Source organism: Lathyrus oleraceus, chromosome 3, assembly GCF_024323335.1.
Source record: "Lathyrus oleraceus cultivar Zhongwan6 chromosome 3, CAAS_Psat_ZW6_1.0, whole genome shotgun sequence".
NCBI classification, from domain to species: Eukaryota; Viridiplantae; Streptophyta; class Magnoliopsida; order Fabales; family Fabaceae; genus Lathyrus; species Lathyrus oleraceus.
Genome location: NC_066581.1, coordinates 340,310,181 through 340,330,462, shown reverse-complemented (window position 1 = coordinate 340,330,462; position 20,282 = coordinate 340,310,181). Strand labels below are relative to the sequence as shown.

General features: G+C 40.0%; 2 protein-coding genes and 1 non-coding gene across 3 annotated transcripts in view; 2 read left to right on the top strand and 1 right to left on the bottom strand.

The window, feature by feature from the left end:
* The window catches only part of LOC127131180 (putative 3,4-dihydroxy-2-butanone kinase), a 38,947-nt gene extending 21,853 nt beyond the window's left edge, over positions 1-17,094 (top strand). The window contains exons 3-4 of the mRNA XM_051060114.1: positions 15,951-16,069; positions 16,159-17,094. Coding sequence (XP_050916071.1) covers positions 15,951-16,069; positions 16,159-16,954 — 915 coding nt within the window. The 3' untranslated portion in view covers positions 16,955-17,094. The remainder of the gene's footprint in view (positions 1-15,950; positions 16,070-16,158) is intronic.
* LOC127133144 (small nucleolar RNA R71) lies at positions 10,577-10,683 on the top strand. The gene has a single exon (XR_007807137.1). It is a non-coding gene; the product is annotated as a small nucleolar RNA R71 (small nucleolar RNA).
* Positions 17,095-18,785: 1,691 nt separating the features above from the next.
* LOC127127530 (calcium-transporting ATPase 4, plasma membrane-type) lies at positions 18,786-19,391 on the bottom strand. Its single transcript, XM_051056733.1, has one exon. The coding sequence runs from the start codon at positions 19,357-19,359 to the stop codon at positions 18,796-18,798; it is 564 nt and encodes a 187-aa protein (XP_050912690.1). The 5' UTR covers positions 19,360-19,391; the 3' UTR covers positions 18,786-18,795.
* Between the last annotated feature and the right edge of the window lie 891 nt (positions 19,392-20,282).

The following is a 20,282-nucleotide window of genomic DNA, read 5'->3' as shown; positions in this document are numbered from 1 at the left end:
ATATGACTACCAAAGGTGGAATTCAAGGTCTCCCATCTGATTTCCTCATTGCTCAAGCTACTTTGTTTGGGAAGGCCATGAGTGAGGACGCCTTTGAAGCCATATTTGTACTTCTCATTTATGGGCTAGTGTTATTCCCCAACATCGACAATTTTGTGGATGTGAACGCCATTAGGATTTTCTCTACTCTTAATCCCGTTCTGACTCTGTTGGATGACACTTATTTCTCTTTGCATATGAGGAATGCAAAGGGTGGTGGTACCATTGTGTGCTGTTTGCCTTTGTTGTACAAGTGGTTTATTTCGCACTTGCCTCAGACGCTCGCCTTCAAGGAGAACAAAGGATGTCTATGGTGGTCCACGAGACTTATGTCTCTCACTAATGATGATATCTTTTGGGTACAACCATGTATATGATGGTGTGCAGATTATTGATTCTTGTGGTGAATTCTCCAATGTGCCTCTTCTTGGTACATGTGGTGGAATTAACTACAACCCTGTTTTGGCTCGCCGTCAGTTTGGGTTCCCCTTAAAGGATAAACCTAATAACATTTTGTTAGAGGGTGTGTTCTTTCAAGAGGGTAAAGATCCCTAGAACTTGAAGGGCAGAATGGTCCACGCTTGGCGCAAGATTCATAGGAAGGGAAGGAAAGAGCTTGGTCCGAAGAATTGTATTGCTTTGGAACCCTACACCTCTTGGGTGAGGAAGAGAGCTTCTGAGTACCGTATGCCTTATGATTACCCGAGACCTACCCCTATGGTTATGGTTGGGCCTTCAACCCTCTCTAACCAAGGAGTAGAGGAGTTGAGAGATGAAGACCGTTCGCGTGCTTGGGTCCGTGAGCGAGAGGAGCTACTTCAGCAACTCAGAGATAAAGATGCTGTGATAGAATTTCTGGAGCATCAGATTATTGACGAGTCTGATGATGTGGTGACTTCTCTTCTTCCTCAGTCATCCAAATTTTGGAATAGGAAGTTGATCGCGACTTTATGAGTCGAATTTGGGGTACAAACTGCAAGTGCACAGTTCTATCGCGTAGTTTTAAAAGATATCGATCCCACAGGGACTTATGAATCGATATACCGTTATCTAAGGTTACTTCGTAAAGCTAAGGTGGATAATGTTTGATTGTTTGGGGAAAAGCTAAAACTAAAAATAGAATCTAAATTAAATATCAAATAAACGGATATCGGTATGTAGTTCGTCGTAATTAGGGAATCAATTCTTTGTTGGTTTCTTGGTTTTAAAATAAATCATTTTAGTTGACTTCATTGATTAAAAGTTCTATCTCAAACTCTCGCTCTGTTGAATAAACCATGATTTTATGTTAACGTAGCTGTCACTTATAATTAAGTCAAAAACCATTTTTTGAAAGCAATAAAGTCCGTAGAAACTCTTTTTAAGAAAACACTAACCGTTTAAACACCCTTATCTCAAACTCTCGCTCTGTTGATTTAGGTTATATAATTAAATTCGAATGCTTAACTCTCGTCCTCACATTCAATATTTAAAAATACTTTTTGGAAAAGATTAGAATTTAATTAACTCTAAAAATTGCTCTCGCCTTGATCTAGAATTAATGTCCAATTTACACTGTCCAGTTAAAACCTCAAACTTTCGCTATATTGATTTTAACCTCTTTATGTCCTTTACTCTCGTATAAAAACTTTGTTATTAAACCTGTAAACTGAGACCGTAAAAAGAGTGATTTTAATTTTAAATTTAATTAAACCGACTTAGTTTTGATTCCTTATTCCGCTTACTTTACATACCGATATCTAGGCGAATTAGCCAGACATGCTAAACGAACTTAAATAATTATCATGCATAAACAGACTCATCTCAAGAAAATAATATAAATAAATAATAAAATAAAACATTAAACAATAATTAAAGAACCTGAATAATTTAAACAGTAGTCTTGAACACTCCACCACAAGCCGGTAGGATTTGCTCTTGAATTCTTCAATCAAACAACAAATTAAAACGAAGGAATAAAAAAACTAGATTCTAACGTAAGGTTAGATCCGGTAAAAAGGTACACAATAGTTTCCGGTGTAGAAACTATTATGTGAAAATTAATTAAGTGCTAGAGAGGAAAATAGAGTTACAAGAGAAAAACAATAAAAATTTGCAAAAGTAGTATGTAAAAGGTATGCTTAAACTGCTGAAGAAAAGAAAATTGGAAACTGCCGAAATCTGGAAAAAGCATGGAACCTGTGTAGGGTTTGCAAAGTTGCTATTTATATTGATGTTTTCCGTAACGGTTTTCAAAGCAGTCCGCGTCAAGGGGTCTTCACGTAACGGATGCATAGACGTGGAAATAGGATTCATCGTGTATATAGGACTCAACGTCTCTAAAGGCAGAAATGTAGGGGGATGGTGTGACGTCCGTCACACCATGTGTGACGCTCGTCACATAAGTGTATGCCATGCGTGACGCTCGTTACAACATCTGTGGCGGTCGTCACAGGCACGACGCCTGTGTCTTCTTTGGGCTAGGCTTGGCTTTTGCTATTTGTTTCTTTTCATTCCTTTTTGCACCTCCTTTTCTTCCTTTTTTACTTGTGCTTCAAATAAGACACCTGAGACAAATAGAAAGGAAATACCGCGTAATATCTAATAAAATGAAGTAAATTGAAATAAATAATAATATAATTTAATTGAATTAAGTCCTAAAATATGATATAATTTCATGTTATCAAACTCCCCCATACTTAGATCTTTGCTTGTCCTCAAGCAAAATTCAGTATAGAACTTGTTTTAAAAATTTTAGCCAGATGAAATTTCAAAACACACATCAATTCGTACTAGGTTGCATGTAAACTTTGTTTAGAGGTAACTTGAGTTAAATCTTGACATCAACAGCCACCGTCGCAACCTCAGATAACCCTGCCTTATGCAAATCAGTTCAAGTACACTATTATAGCTATCCTAGTTCCTTTACTCTTATCTCACCCGTTTTCATTCCAGCGAAATCACATTAAGCCCTTTATCCTTTCGCGCACATAGTGGAGTAACCGGTTAGTGATTCTGATTCCCTTTTTAGCTTGAAGTTCTGGTACATAAGTCGGATAGCTTCGTTATTCAGTCCATTGCAAATTGCGGGGGATCGGACCGTAGTCCGCCCTACCAAGTTCAGCACCAGATACCTGCTGAACCAACTCATAATGGATCTTTCATATTATGCTTTTGTATGATCTGCAACCTTTAGATTAAATGATCTAGTAAGGATCACCTAACTTACTTAGTGCATTTCCTGATATATATATATTTTTTTATGTTACTTTGGGAATCATTCACTTATATTCATCGGCCCTCCACGTAGTTTGCTATTAGGATGGTGCTGACTTCTTGTATAAACTACTCGGGGTTACTATAGAACTAAAAGTTCACGGGATTGGTATAATAGGTACTTATTCTGATCTAACATGTTGCGGTTTGTTTAGAGTGTTTGGCGGTAATAGTTTTCGTCTTAATTCGTCTCAAGTTCGATAAAATGAGCAACCTTTATACTTATTGGGTGTTGAATTTTTGTTGTGGCTCATGAAAATTGAGGGAGTAGATAATAGGAATTTTTCACACTCGGGACTTAACTTAAAATAAATCTATATATATATATATATATATATATATTTGTTTTTATAATTAAAAGGGAAATAACAATGAAAGGAAAGGTACATACTTGTAAAAAAGGAAATAGAAAGAACAGGTTTTCCCCCCATACTTAAAATAAACATTATCCCCAATGTTTTAAGGAAATGAAATACAATAGGAAAAGGGAAAAGAAACTACAACTAAGGCTGCCTTCCGCCTCTGGTTCTTGGACCTGGTGATCGTTGATGTACCTCTAAGTTGTCAAACCGGCTAAGCAAATCAGCGAACCGCTGATCAGTAATGGTATTCCTCGCTTCCTGTTGTTCTTGCATTTGGCGCATCATTTGCATCATTTCGAGATTCTGTGCTTGCATACCATCAATTGCATCCATGATGTCGTCGTTGGTTGCAGGCCTTCGTCGTCGACGACGTGAGGATGGGCCAGCTGCAGCATCGGAGTGGTCGAGCGGGACAGATTATTGTGCAGGAGTAGGATCACCTTGTTCCATGTCTTCAAACTCGTCTGCGATCGGGTTTGCTTGTGAATGCTCGGTGGCTTCGGGAGCATTTAGATCATAGAGGTGGCGGTTGGGGTTTGTGACATCTGTTAGGGCCATGTTGGGTAGAACAACGCTTGGGATAACCTGGTTGTTCACCATAAGATAATATCCTCCGCCTACTCTGTTCTTAATCAGGCGGCTGGATCGACAGTAGCTGATGTCCATAAATAGGGGAGGTAAAGATTCTAAGGTTTGGAGTCGGTCCCCTAAGTTTAAGCCAAGTGCTATTGTGGTGATTAAACCACCAATTACAAAGGGTTGACGGCCTCTAGCACATAAGGTGCGGATATGATGAAATAGAAAAGAGGCAGCGTTTACCTTTGCATTCGGTTCGAAGACGCATTCGAGGAAGAATAGTTCCTTTGCGTTGACCTTGCTGTTGTTCGGTCTGAACAGGCTGAGGAGGAGGGTCAATATCATAATAGCCAAATGGTGTCTGAGGGTCAGATTCAGCATAAGGGATCTGGTCATCACAAATCTCATAATCCTGGATGGATTCAGTGGATCTAGCTGGAGAGGGTGTCGCGTTCAGATTGTAGAGCCAGTTACTGCGGTTATGAACATTAGTCCTGGGATTGGGTAAGGTGAATAGGCAAAGAACTTGGTTATTAATTATAAGCTCGAACTCGTCAGACCCTTGGTTTGCTATAAACATGGCATTGAAGAGGAAGGGTATACTCATAATAGTAATGCCACAGAAGGGGCTTAAGTCAAGCATAGGTTGACGTAATCCGAGTGCATTACCAATCATGGTTATCAAACCGCCTACTCTAATAGGTGCTCGCTCATCTTGGATAAGGTGGTCTAAATTTTCTAGCATAAAGGTGGCACCGTTTACTGGACGGTTCTGGGAAGCACAGAATATGATGAAGAGTTCATCACGTGAAACTGAAGTACTGTATGGCTTCTGTCCAAATAAGGTGTGGGTCAGGATCCTATGGAAATAGCGGAAGGCCGGGTTATGTATGTTTCCAGAGAGAAACTCATGTTCCTCGGGATCGTCATTTCCAGTCAAGCTACCCCAAAAGTGTTCGAGTTCTCTATATTCAAAAAGTTCTTCCTGGCTCACTGTGAATGTATCAAGGGAGGTAGGGAAACCCAAAAGGTTGGTAAAGTCTCTAATATTAAATTGGTACTCCATGTTGAACATTCTGAACTGGATAAAACCTCTGCTAATTCCTTTCCCATGGCTGGGTAGATAGATTAGGGAGCTAAGGAATTCTAGTGTTAGTCTCCGGTAGGTGGCGAAATGTCTTAGGATAGGGGATGTTTCCCATCCTATCTGATTCAGCAAAAACAGGACACTTTCTCTTAGTCCAAGGGCGGTCATAGCCCAGTCATCAGCATATAAACTAGGTAGCATTTCTCTCGTGGCTAGTTCTTCAAATTTTAGTTTGTGAGCCATTCCTCTGAATTTGATACCCATACGGTCAATTTGTCCCATCTGGTTAGTGTTAGCTAGAGAAAAGAAAACATGAGTTTTAGTCAGGATTTGGCCAAATGCCGAAAGAAGAAGAGAAAAGTTTAGAAAAATTAAAATAAATCAAGAATGAATACTAAACAAAATTTTAATAGAAATAAAATAAATAAAAATTAAAATTTGTGGGTTGTCTCCCACTAAGCGCTTTGTTTAAATGTCGCAAGCTCGACAAAGAAACTATCAAATATAATTTATAAATACTGGAGGCATTTCGTCTAAGTGTAGGATTTGCGAATCTTTATTGGTTTCCGCACAGTGATAGTGTTTTAGACGTTGCCCGTTTACGGTGAACGGTTATGTGGATTTGCCTTTAATTTCTACCGCTCCACTGAGAAAGACGTTAGTGATATGAAAAGGACCTGACCATCTGGATCGTAGTTTTCCTGGAAATAACTTTAGCCTAGAGTTAAATAAAAGGACTGCATCACCTTGCTGGAAGATTTTCCTTGATATACGCTTGTCATGCCATTGTTTTGTTCTTTCTTTGTAGATTCTGGCATTTTCATAGGCGTCTCTTCTGAGTTCCTCTAATTCGTTTATGTCAAGGATTCTCTTTTCGCCGGCGGCCTTATAGTTTAGGTTCAGATTTCTAATAGCCCAATAGGCTTTATGTTCTAATTCTACCGGGAGGTGGCAGGATTTTCCATAAATGAGCTTAAATGGGGTCGTCCCTATGGGGGTTTTATAAGCAGTTCGATATGCCCATAAAGCTTCTGGTAATTTTAATGACCAATCTTTCCTTGAAGTGGCGACTGTTTTTTCTAATATTTGTTTAATCTCTCTGTTGGACACTTCCACTTGCCCACTGGTCTGAGGGTGGTAAGGTGTCGCTACTCTATGCCTTACGCCATACTTAAACAGTAGTTTTTCGAGTACCTTGGATACGAAATGTGATCCACCATCACTGACTACTATTCTTGGGATGCCAAATATCGGAAATATTATATTCTTAAAGAGTCTAGTTACTACTCGGGTGTCATTTGTTGGAGAAGCTATAGCTTCGATCCATTTTGAAACGTAGTCTACCGCCACGAGTATGTATTTGTTACCGAAAGAGGATGGAAAAGGTCCCATGAAGTCTATTCCCCACACGTCGAAAATCTCTACTTCCAAAATACCTTTTTGTGGCATCTCGTCACGTCTAGATATGTTTCCTGTGCGTTGACATCTGTCACATTCCTTAATAGCCGCATGTACGTCCTTCCATATATTTGGCCAATAAAAGCCGGATTGTAGGATTTTAGAGCAGGTCTTGGATGTACTTGCGTGTCCACCATAAGGAGCGGAGTGGCAGTGTTGGATTATATTTTCTACCTCTTCTTCGGGTATGCATCGACGAAAAATACCATCGGGGCCTCTTTTGAAAAGTAAGGGATCATCCCAGTAATAATGTTTTATGTCATAGAAGAATCGTTTCTTCTGCTGGTAGGATAAAGTAGGTGGAATTATTCCGGCGGCTAAATAGTTGACGAGATCAGCGTACCATGGTGTAACAGATATAGCTAAGGTGGTTTCTACTTGCTTGTCAGAGTTATTCTCTTCCAAAGTAGCTATAAGTTTATCGTACGAGAAATCATCATTAATTGATGTTCTTTCCGGTTCAAGGTTCTCAAGTCTAGAGAGGTGGTCTGCTACTACGTTTTCAGTTCCTTTCTTGTCTTTGATTTCCAAATCGAACTCTTGTAGTAACAGGATCCATCTTAGGAGTCTAGGTTTAGCATCCTTTTTTGTTAAGAGGTATTTGATAGCAGCGTGGTCAGTGTAAACTATTATTTTGGCCCCGACCAAGTAAGAACGAAATTTATCTAGCGCAAACACAACTGCTAGGAGTTCTTTCTCGGTTGTGGCGTAATTCATCTGTGCTTCATCTAGAGTTCTACTTGCGTAATATATAACGCGAAGCTTTTTATCCTTTCATTGTCCTAAAACAACACCTACAGCGTAATCGCTGGCATCGCACATTATTTCGAATGGTTCATTCCAGTCGGGTGTCTGCATTATGGGTGCGGAGATCAATGCTTGCTTAAGCGTTTGAAATGCTTCTAAACAGTTATTGTCGAATATGAATTCAGCATCTTTCATCAATAGTCCGGTTAAAGGTTTAGTTATTTTAGAGAAGTCTTTGATGAATCGTCGGTAAAAACCGGCGTGTCCTAAGAAGCTTCGTACTTCTCTCACGGTTCTAGGGGGTTGAAGGTTTTCGATTACCTCTATTTTGGCTTTGTCTACTTCAATTCCTCTATTTGATATAATGTGTCCTAAAACAAGTCCTTCTTGTACCATAAAATGGCATTTCTCCCAGTTAAGTACTAAGTTTACTTTTACACATCGCTCATGAACTCTTTCTAGGTTTTCAAGGCATTCTTCAAAACTTTGTCCGCATACGGAAAAGTCATCCATAAATACTTCCATGATGTTTTCGAGAAAATCGGCGAAAATTGCCATCATGCATCTTTGAAAGGTTGCAGGAGCATTACACAAGCCAAACGGCATTCGTCTATAAGCGAAGGTACCAAAAGGGCATGTGAACGTTGTCTTTTCTTGGTCATCAGGATGAATTGGTATTTGAAAGAAGCCTGAATAACCGTCTAGATAACAGAAATGTGAATGTTTTGCCAATCGCTCTAGCATCTGGTCAATGAATGGTAAAGGGAAATGATCTTTTCGGGTCGCTTTGTTTAGTTTCCTATAGTCAATGCACATTCTCCATCCCGATTCGATTCGTTTGGTTATAGTTTCCCCTTTTTCGTTTTCAATAACGGTTATGCCTCCTTTCTTTGGTACTACGTGTATAGGACTAACCCATTTGCTATCAGATATAGGATATATAATACCTGCCTCTAATAACTTGGTTATTTCCTTCTTCACTACCTCACTCAGGATCAGATTTAGTCTCCTCTGGTGTTCTCTAGAAGTTTTGCAGTCTTCTTCTAGCATGATGTGGTGCATACAAATAGAAGGACTTATTCCTTTAAGATCGGTGATGTTGTAACCTAGTGCGGTCGGATACTTTCTTAAGATATGTAGGAGTTTTTCTGTTTCGAGTCTTCCTAGGTCTGCATTAACTATCACAGGTCGTTCAAGTTCTAAGTCTAGGAATTCATATCTCAGATTTTTGGGAAGTGTTTTCAGATCTAGGGTTGGTTTCTTAAGACACTGCGTAGGGTCCGGTGTTATTGCTAAACATTGGTTAAGTTTGTCTTCTACAAGATAGTCGAATGATTTGTCCTTTTCTAACTCTGTTTCTTTTATGCATTCATCGATGATATCCATGAAGTAACATGTATCTTCTATTGCAGGTGCTTTCAAAAATTGGGAAAGAATGAACTCAATTTTCTCTTCTCCTACTTCGAAGGTGAGTCGTCCTCGTTTTACGTCTATGATTGCACCGACAGTTGCTAAGAACGGTCTTCCCAGTATAATGGGTGTAATATCATCTTCTCTAATGTCCATAATTGTAAAATCAGTTGGAATGTAGAATTGACCTATGCGTATGGGAACGTTTTCAAGAATTCCTACAGGATATTTGACGGAACGATCTGCTAGTTGCACAGACATTTTGGTTGGTCTTAATTCTCCCATTTCCAGTCTCTTGCATATGGATAAAGGCATAACACTAATTCCGGCTCCTAAATCGCATAAGGCTTTGTCGATGACAAATTTTCCTATGTGACAGGGTATAGAGAAACTACCCGGATCCTTGAGTTTATGAGGCATGTTCTGGATTATAGCGCTACATTCGGCAGGGAGTGTAACGGTTTCGCTATCTTCAAGTTTCCTTTTATTAGAAAGAATTTCTTTTAAGAACTTGGCGTATGAGGGCATCTGCGTAATAGCTTCTGTAAACGGGATTGTAACGTTTAATTGTTTAAGGAGGTCAACAAATTTTTTAAATTGGCCCGCATCTTTGGTTTTAATAAGCCTTTGAGGGTAAGGGACAGGTGGTTTGTAAGGTGGTGGAGGTACATAAGGTTCCTTCTTTTCTATGGTTTCCTTATTACTCTCTTCCTTTTCCTTAGGTCTATTTTCTTCCTCAGTTGACTTTTTAGGGTTTTGGTTTCCTATCCTTGGATCAGATGGTCCTTCCACTTCCGTTCCACTTCTTAATATGATTGCATGAGCGTGGCTTCTCGGGTTAGGTTGGGGCTGTCCAGGAAATGTATCAGTTGGGGCAGCAGTAGGCGCTTGTTGTTGAGCTACTTGTGATATTTGTGTTTCCAGCATTTTGTTATGAGTAGCCAGGGCATCCACTTTACTTGCTAGTTGTTTAATTTGTTCGCCAGTGTGTACATTCTGGTTTAAGAAATCTTTATTGGTTTGTTGTTGAGAAGCTATAAAGTTTTCCATCATGATTTCCAAGTTGGATTTCCTAGGGGCGTTATTGTTAGATGTAGATGGAATCGGCTTCTGATATCCCGGAGGTATAGCTGGGGCTTGATTTGGAGATTGTCCAGGTGCGTATAGAGCATTATTACTCTTATATGAAAAATTGGGATGATTCTTCCAATTTGAGTTATAGGTATGCGAGTAGGGGCTTCCTTGAGCATAGTTTACTTGTTCTGCTTGGATTCCTGTTAAGAGTTGACAATCCGTAGGAGTGTGACCTTGGATTCCGCAGACTTCGCAATTCTGAGTTATAGCAACCACGGCGGTTGGAGGTGATACATTTAAACTTTCAATTTTCTGGACCAGAGCATCCACTTTTGCATTAACATGATCAAGGTTACTTATCTCGTACATGCCGGTTTTCGTTTGAGGTTTTTCCACCATTGTTCGTTCGGTTCCCCACTGATAGTGGTTTTGGGCCATGCTTTCGATAAGCTGGTAAGCATCAGCATAAGGTTTGTTCATTAGTGCACCACCTGCAGCGGCGTCTATTGTTAACCTTGTGTTGTACAAGAGACCATTATAGAATGTGTGAATTACTAACCAGTCTTCCAAACCATGGTGTGGGCAAAGTCTCATCATGTCTTTGTATCTTTCCCATGCTTCGAAAAGAGACTCGTTATCTTTCTGTTTAAATCCATTTATCTGGGCTCTTAACATAGCTGTTTTGCTTGGCGGAAAATATCGGGCGAGAAAAACTTTCTTCAACTCGTTCCATGTGGTGACAGAGTTGGAAGGGAGAGACTGAAGCCATCTTCTAGCGCTATCTCTTAATGAGAAAGGAAAAAGACGAAGTCGAATTGCCTCTGAAGTGACACCATTAGCTTTAACAGTATCAGTGTATTGGACAAATACGGATAAATGAAGGTTTGGATCCTCGGTAGGATTTCCAGAGAATTGGTTCTGTTGTATTGCCTGCAACAGCGAAGGTTTAAGTTCGAAGTTGTTTGCTTCGATTGCTGGCGGAGCAATACTTGAATGCGGCTCATCTTGTGATGGAGCGACGTAATCTCGAAGAGCACGAGCTGGTTCTGCCATCTCGGGTATCGAAGGAAAAATGTTTTTGAAATCAGGAAGTTTGACTGGAGGGAGATTGTTTGCAGCACGATATTCCCGAATTCGTCGTAAGACTCGGAGATATAGTTCGATATCGTTGATTCGTAAATAGAGCGGCTCGCCTTGTGAGCGAGTGTGTGGCATACAAATCGACGATAGAAAGAAAAGAAAAAGAAACCTTAGTCTCTACAGCGTAACGGAAGAGTTACAATATCGACTAAACAAAAGTCCCCGACAACGGCGCCAAAAACTTGATCGCGACTTTATGAGTCGAATTTGGGGTACAAACTGCAAGTGCACAGTTCTATCGCGTAGTTTTAAAAGATATCGATCCCACAGGGACTTATGAATCGATATACCGTTATCTAAGGTTACTTCGTAAAGCTAAGGTGGATAATGTTTGATTGTTTGGGGAAAAGCTAAAACTAAAAATAGAATCTAAATTAAATATCAAATAAACGGATATCGGTATGTAGTTCGTCGTAATTAGGGAATCAATTCTTTGTTGGTTTCTTGGTTTTAAAATAAATCATTTCAGTTGACTTCATTGATTAAAATTTCTATCTCAAACTCTCGCTCTGTTGAATAAACCATGATTTTATGTTAACGTAGCTGTCACTTATAATTAAGTCAAAAACCATTTTTTGAAAGCAATAAAGTCCGTAGAAACTCTTTTTAAGAAAACACTAACCGTTTAAACACCCTTATCTCAAACTCTCGCTCTATTGATTTAGGTTATATAATTAAATTCGAATGCTTAACTCTCGTCCTCACATTCAATATTTAAAAATACTTTTTGGAAAAGATTAGAATTTAATTAACTCTAAAAATTGCTCTCGCCCTGATCTAGAATTAATGTCCAATTTACACTGTCCAGTTAAAACCTCAAACTTTCGCTCTATTGATTTTAACCTCTTTATGTCCTTTACTCTCGTATAAAAACTTTGTTATTAAACATGTAAACTGAGACCGTAAAAAGAGTGATTTTAATTTTAAATTTAATTAAACCGACTTAGTTTTGATTCCTTATTCCGCTTACTTTACGTACCGATATCTAAGCGAATTAGCCAGACATGCTAAACGAACTTAAATAATTATCATGCATAAACAGACTCATCTCAAGCAAATAATATAAATAAATAATAAAACAAAACATTAAACAATAATTAAAGAACCTGAATAATTTAAACAGTAGTCTTGAACACTCCACCACAAGCCGGTAGGATTTGCTCTTGAATTCTTCAATCAAACAACAAATTAAAACGAAGGAATAAAAAAACTAGATTCTAACGTAAGGTTAGATCCGGTAAAAAGGTACACAATAGTTTCCGGTGTAGAAACTATTATGTGAAAATTAATTAAGTGCTAGAGAGGAAAATAGAGTTGCAAGAGAAAAACAATAAAAATTTGCAAAAGTAGTATGTAAAAGGTATGCTTAAACTGCTGAAGAAAAGAAAATTAGAAACTGCCGAAATCTGGAAAAAGCGTGGAACCTGTGTAGGGTTTGCAAAGTTGCTATTTATATTGATGTTTTCCGTAACGGTTTTCAAAGCAGTCCGCGTCAAGGGTGTCGCAACCCGAAAAATACGGTCTGCGAAAAAAACAATCGGCGAGAAAGAAATGACAGAAGAGTCGCCACCGTGCGTTATTTATTCCAAAGGAGGGAAAGGAAACGCTCGAAGTAAACCTGGAGAAAGGAAAGGAAAAGACAAGGTCTCGCAACCAAATCTTGGGTTCGGGAGTCGATTATGCGAAGGGAAGGTATTAGCACCCCTACGCATCCGTAGTACTCTACGGGATCCACTCTTGTTGTTTCTTGTCTAAAGGGTGTGTGTTTATCTAATGTACTATTTACTAAAAGGGTCAAGAGAAAAATGACTCGCACAGATATCGCATCCACTGCATACGTATCTCATCTGGAATGAGAATCAGAGTCTTCGTAGCTCGGCTACCTATGGGTTAAAGAGGAGTGTGCTCGCTAAGACATCGCGTCTTATGCCTACGTATCTCATCGGGAATGAGAGTCAGAGCAAAACGTAGTTCAAACTAACTACGGGAATAAGGGTCTCGATTGCAACTAGGGCAAGAGAAAGGGAAAGTCTCGATCGCAACGAGGGCGAGAGAAAGGATCGCAACGAGGGCGAAAGAAAACAAGGATTAGTTGTTAGTCGTTAGTCAAACTCGGCAAGACATCGCGTCTTGTGCCTACGTATCTCATCTGAACATGAGAATCAGAGTTGCCGTAGTTCGGCTGACACGCAAACAAACACAGGCAAAGGCAAACGTGGAGCCTGACTGCCAATCACTGGACTTACATCAGCATCCGAACCAAACACACACAAAGGGGCAAACGTGGAGCCCGACTGCCAATCACTGGACTTACATCAGCATCCGAACCCAACAAACCCACACTGGAACCCGAATGCCACTCGATGGACTTACATCAGCTTCCAAGCACACAACAAGAACAACAAACAACAAATTGCCAAGGAGTCGGGAACTCGAGCCTAGCAATTGTCGAACAAAGACACACAAAAAAGTAAAAAAAGTGCCCGGAGTGGTCTCGCACGACCACCTGCCTACATACCTCGTCTGGAACAAGGATCAGGGCGATGTAGTTCCCCTACATAGGGGTTGAGACACAAAGGTTGAAGAAAAAAGGGCGCCCGGAGAGACCTCGCACGGTCTCCTGCCTACGTACCTCATCTGGTATGAGAATCAGGGCGACGTAGTTCCCCTACATAGGGGTTGCCATCTGAACATGGACTTACAAAGGAAGACACCGGTTGTGTCAAAGGAGAGTGGGCAATGTGTTCACGTCCTAGCAGTAGGTGTCGCAGCTCGCTGAATCGAGTCTTAGGCAGTTACCTCTTTGCAATAGAACGGACTACATGCCACAAGATCGGAGACGCACGGAAGGTCTAAAAGTGGGGAAGCTCTGCCCTAGAGTTGTCATGCAATATGTTCTTAAGTGTTTAGGATTTACAAATGGGAATATCTACCTAATGTTAGCATGCAAAGAATATGGGAATTCTACCTATGTTATCATACAAAGGGTTCTACCTAATAGGTGCTACCTAAACGGAACAAGAATCGACGAATGGAGCAAGGAGAGGAATGGGGTAAAGGTAGATGGCGATGCATGAAGCAATCGACTTACAAGGTTGATGGCGATGCATAAAGCAATCGACTTACAAAAGGGTGGAGGAATACGTGCTGGTTCTGTTAGGTTTTGAAAAATGATTACTCGACGTTGGATCGAGGTTTTGATCTTGTTTTGAAATGGTTATCGAATGTTCATTTTAATTCTTGTATTAACAGATGAATAAAGAATGAAAGAATATTATACATTTCATGGGAGAGGGATACATTTGTTATGAATGGGGGTTGACATGGCAATCAAGCAATATAAGTATATGCCTCATACACCATACAAATAGGCCACAGTTAATCAAACAGTTAAGATATAAACAAGTATATAATCGAATCAAATAATCGAAGAATGAAATAATAAAGCATTAAACAATGTATGAGTGTAAGTGCAAAGGAACCGGCTCATTGTAAGAAAGCCCAAGAGTAAGCTATGCGAGGTTGATGGCGATGCTTAAAAAGCAATCGACTTACGAGGGTGTGAAAAAAGGGCTCGATATTAAATCGAGAAAAGTATGATTTTTTATAAGTTTAAAAATGGTTTTGCATGCATGATGAACTTAATAGACAACAAATCTATGATAATGAAACTATGAAAAATAATGAAGCATAAACATAACAAAAAAAGATATTAACAAAATACTAAAAGAATAAAAAATGCAAAAAAAAAAAAAAAATGCCACTCATGAGTATTGAACCCACCCCACTCAAGAATAAGATACTACCTTTCTCCACCAGACCACTCATCATCAGTTGTCATCTAGATAACAACTTAAACATATAAACCAGACTAGATTGGAAAAAAAAAAGGAACATAAAACAACAAAAAATGAAGGTCTGTTGGTTTCTTTTTTAATGGGGGTTAAGTTAAAAATATGAAAATAATTATTAACTAAACCTAAGAATTCTAAAACCTTTAATATTTCCGAGAACCTATTTTATTTAAAAATGAAATAAAAATAAAAAATAAAATAAAAAAAATGAAAAAAATAAAAAAAAGGGAATGATTTGGGGGAGGGCACGAAATCCAGGTTTCGTTTGTCTTCCTCGAGAAGACAGACTTCTTTCTCTCTCAAACTCTCATCGCGTCTCTCCTTCACGCCCGCTCACTCAAAATCACTCGTCCCCAACCTTTACTCTCTCCGTCCCTCAATCGTTCCTCACTTCGGTCATCATTTTCAACGAACTCGCCTTCCTCAGTCTCTCTCACTTCTCACAACCTCAAACCCAAAGACGCAACAGTAAAGAGATTCAGAGGGAAGACAAAATGGTGCTCACCTTTGGATGTGATTCGGCGGTGGCAGCTAGCTTGCAATGAGCTCTCTTTGTTAGGTTTCAAAGTTCCCCGCCGTTTTTTGCAAACAGGTTCGTCCCCTTTATCGTATTAGGTTTTCTTTTGGTGGTCGCCTCCTCCTCTTTCTGTTGCTTCGCCTCCCCCCTCTCTTACTGATTTGCTCTCTATTTATCCTCTGTAAATTAGGGTTTGGGATTTGGTCTGTGCTGTTCAAAAGGAGTAAATCTGCAAAGCAATTTGGATGCTCAGAAATTGGATTAACCCCTTTGATGTATGGATTCGTAACAGGTAATCTGGGCCACGCTTTCTTCTTCATTTTTGTCTCTATGCCAAATTGGGATGTTTCTTGAATTTTTACTGGTGGCTAATTAACTTGTGTTTCTTTGTTTTACCGCAGTGAAAAAAGATGGAGCATTCTTGGACATAGGAAATTGGCTGTTCAGCAATGCTGGCTGCTTCAACACATGTATCTTGGTTTGTGCATTGTTGCAAGAAGGTCCATTTGTTGCAGACTGATGTTGCTGCAGGTTGTGGACATGGTGGAAGGTTCGATGCATTATAGGACTGGTTTGCATCTGTTGGTTATGGCAGTGCATCATTTATGTTGGATGATTTAGATTGTGGTTTTGCTGCAGGATATTGTTACTGTCACGGTTGTTCTTCCGGCAGATGGAGGAGCACGGATTGGCTGTTGATAGAGTTTATACAGGGTCATTCATGACTTCTCTTGATATGGAAGGTTTATCAATTTCTATCATGAGAGCTGACCGGTCTATTCTTCAACGATTGGATGCTGAGACGAAAGCTCCTTATTGGCCTGTTGGAGTTAGTGGTAATCGTCTGCCTGCAAAGATTCCTGTTCCAATTCCACGACCTCGGTCAGCCAAGATTGTTGAGCCACAGAGTCAGCCTCTGAAACTAACTGAGCAAAGACAACTTCTTGAGCTAGTCATTGTAGCCGCTGCAACTGCACCTCTAAATGATGCTGCAGAAACTGTCGGTGAAATTGGATCAACAATTGGAAAATCAATGGGAGGAACAAGTGGGACCATATATTCAATTTTATGTAAGGCAGCATGTGCACAGCTGAAAACAAGCTCCCATTCTGTTATCACATCAAAACAAGGGGTTAAAGCACTTGCGTCGGCCATGGATGTTGTTAGTAAATATGGGGGAGCTAAAGTTGGTTACAGAACATTTCTAGATGCCCTTATCCCAGCATTGTCATCACTTGAAAAGAGGCTATCTTCTGGTGATGATCCTGCCACTGCTTTTCTTACCTCATCTCAGGCTGCACTTGATGGAGCCGAGTCAACCAAGAAAATGCGAGCAAAGGCTGGGCGTACACTTTACGTGCCTCGAGAGATTCAGTCATCAGTTCCTGATCCGGGTGCTTATGCCACAGCGTCATGGTACAAAGATAGCTGTTAGTGCAGTCTCCTGTTTGTGCAGATTAAGCCAAGTTTTGTTCTCAATTTTGTACCATTGAGCTCTCCGCATATGTCTCTTCTGCATGATAATTGTACCCCAGACCATAACTGGTATCATTTTCGCACACTTCGCAAGAGTCTGAACAGGAAAACTAACATACTTGAGGGCCTCATACTGACAAGTTGTAGTTAGTATGTTTGATACTGATACAAGGCCATACTTATAAATGGGAGCCACTGGGTCCAATGCTTTTTTACTTGCCAGCAAAGAACCAGCAGAAACAGCAGATGTCATGATCCGGTTGCAGAAAACAAGAAAGAGTGAATACTTGAAATACTCCTTTTCTACTCCATATGGTATTCTCATGATCTTTTCCTGTAAGACGCCATAGATAACGAGGGTAAGCATGATTCCGGAAACAGCGAAAATGCCTTTCCATAAATTATCTCTGAAAGTATGAGTGGTATGTTGAATTGGCATCAACTGCGGTTGCTTGAAGTGAGCAGGGACTTATAAGGAAGTGTTCATGGCAGGGTGTTTTGGTAAGCTGTTTGTGATTCTATTGTGGCAAGATTTTGCAGCAGTTTTTTTGCTTTACGGAACTGAACCATGTATCATTCAATTCATGCTCCATTTACCGTAACTTTTGATGGCTATTGGCATTCTGACTTGTAATTCCATCTTGGCAGGTTTGATGGCTGGCTGCATCTGAGAGGCTTTGGCTAGGTTGGTAATGCTGCAGTTATGTATTACTGCAAATGTATGGTTAGTGAAATTGGTGTATGTTGGCATTGTATTGGTTAGTATGACTGTTTGCTGTTGGACTGTGTTGGAATAATGTTTGTAATGTTGCAGGGTTGTTTTGAGATGGATTTCAGTTTGGTGTTAATGTGCAGGTGAAGTATTTGGCTTGATTTTGTGTTTCACCTGTGCATGTTAATGGTTCGTGGTGTAGAATTCATGGAAAGCCCTTGCTGAAAGTGGTTTTAGATTGGCTGATATGAGTTTGGAAGTCATTTGTGGTTGAAATTGAATTCTAATGAAATGATGGTTTATATGTTGAATGATGGTTTATATGGGTCTGTTAAAACATGATGCAGGTGGAACTCCATTGAGCTATTGCAAGTAAATCTCATCTGATTTTCTGTCAGTTTCGTTTCAGGTTAAAATGCATTTTGCAAATGAATGCCGTTTCAGGCTGGCTGGGAATGTTTACATGTTATATGCAGCATCAACATGAGTATTGCATCTGGCTGTTGTTGATGTGCTGCCAACACTTACCTTGCTGCAATGGCATGCTTAATGTATGACCTTATTACGGACACGCATGAGCTGTTACTGTTCGCGTTTGGCGTGAAGTTCGCAGGCAAAACCTGACGAGGTACCTTCTTATCCATCTCTGATATAAGCTCTTCTGCTTCACAAACCGTTTTCCTTATGCTCTTCCATTTTCTGCAGCAGTGAACTCAGTTCCTCTAACTGTCCATGGTTTGTTTCAACTGGTTTTGCAGGCTGTTACTGCTGCCTCTAACAGGTATTGGGGCTTGAGCATGTACCGGACTGCCCATAAACCTACTGCTGCATCTAACAGGTTGTATAGGTGTTGTATCAACTGATGCTCTCGTCGCAGTCAATGGGATGAACAAATTTGAATACCGACCCCTTTGACTCCGCATTGTGTTTGGAGCCATTACCACTACAGTATGCTCACTATTGTCTTCAAGTGGAAAATGGCAAAAATAAGGTGGTTAACCCTTCCGTTGGACAACTCTGGCGTGACAGTGTACATGTTGTTGGCTGCTGTGAGACCACAAATGTAGGATGTCTTGTAATAATTTGTTCTAAGCTAGCTCAGGACCAGATGGAAGTGCATCGTAACCATCATGGTGTTGTTTATTTGTAGTATTTTTGTTTTCAACTGGGATGCGTTTCAAGATAACAGCTACAGGCATGCTAATTGCTCCAATTAAAACACTGAGTAACCAGAATTGCCAGCTTAGAGGCACAGTGCTGGCAAATGCTCCAAGAAATTCAACTATCACCGCTTGAAATGCGACGGTGGCGAAAATTATCATCAAGAATATACAGCAGTCAAACATGCCTTTGAATATGTTTATCTTTTCCATATCTCTGCTGTTTATCTCATTAAACACCTGACAAAACACAAAAGAGTTGAATATCAAAGTGTTAAGCACTTCAGTTGCATCTGAACCACCAATTCTGAGTAGCCTCTTGCCATCAAAATTTAGAATAGCAAGCACAATTAACTGATAAATACTCTGTCCAATGGTATTCCTCCATATAGTTTTGGTGATAAAGCTTGTTCCCCTTCCCACCGGGGGTCTTTTCAAAAGTCCATCGTTGGGAGGTTCAGTAGCAAGGGCTAAAGCTCCTAGAGTGTCCATAATCAAGTTGACCCAAAGTAACTGAACAGCTGTGAGTGCTCACCATGAAGCGCTTTTTCAACAAGAAACCTTATAGTCAATACCAAAAATGTCACAATGGCGAAACCCAAACCAATTTTACCAATAATAGTAGCAACGCCATTCAATTTCACCTGCAATGGTGTCTCATCATCTCCTCCCTCGTTTAGAGTTTCCATCAATTTTCCCCATTCAGTCCTCATGCCAACAGTTGTGACTAACATCTTCCTCTTCACATACCCACCCATCAAACAATTCCATGAAATAACTTCCCAATCCCGCTTCGACTCAAACAACCGACGGGCCTCCTAGAGTCTCCCATTCTGAACATACACAACAAACAATCCATTCCAAGTGATGGAATCCTTATAAGGCATGTTATCAAAAACTAGTTCAGCCTTGTCAACGCACCCACTCCGGACATAACCAGACAACATGGTATTCCATGAAACAATATCCTTATGAGGCATTAAATCAAACAAGTTGCGAGCATCACTGAGTTTGTGGTTTTTGACATACCCAGTAAGCAATAAGTTCCAGGAAAACAAGTCCCTGTAAGGCATGGCGTTGAAAACACGGAGAGCCAAGTGGCAGTGGCCATTGCGCATGTGAGTAGAAATTGAATTGGTACATTTCAGAATGTGTGGGTCTCTGTCTAGGATTTGGGGTTTGGGTGTTGTTTGGCTTTTGGAAAATAACTTGACTGATAATGTACATGAACAAAGCCATGAAATGAGACCATAAGGTCAGGGTTTTGACATAGTATCCATGGACCAATAACATGACTGGCAAGTGGCCAGAAACACAAGAAACTTGGTTGTTCAGATGACCCAGACCATAGAGGTTTCCACAATCACAACACCATGACTTTGGATCAAAACCACCACCCTCATACAAAACCAAAG

Bases quoted from the DNA above. Each gene is read 5' to 3' on its own strand.
- LOC127127530 (XM_051056733.1), bottom strand. From the start codon at position 19,359: ATGGACACTCTAGGAGCTTTAGCCCTTGCTACTGAACCTCCCAACGAT.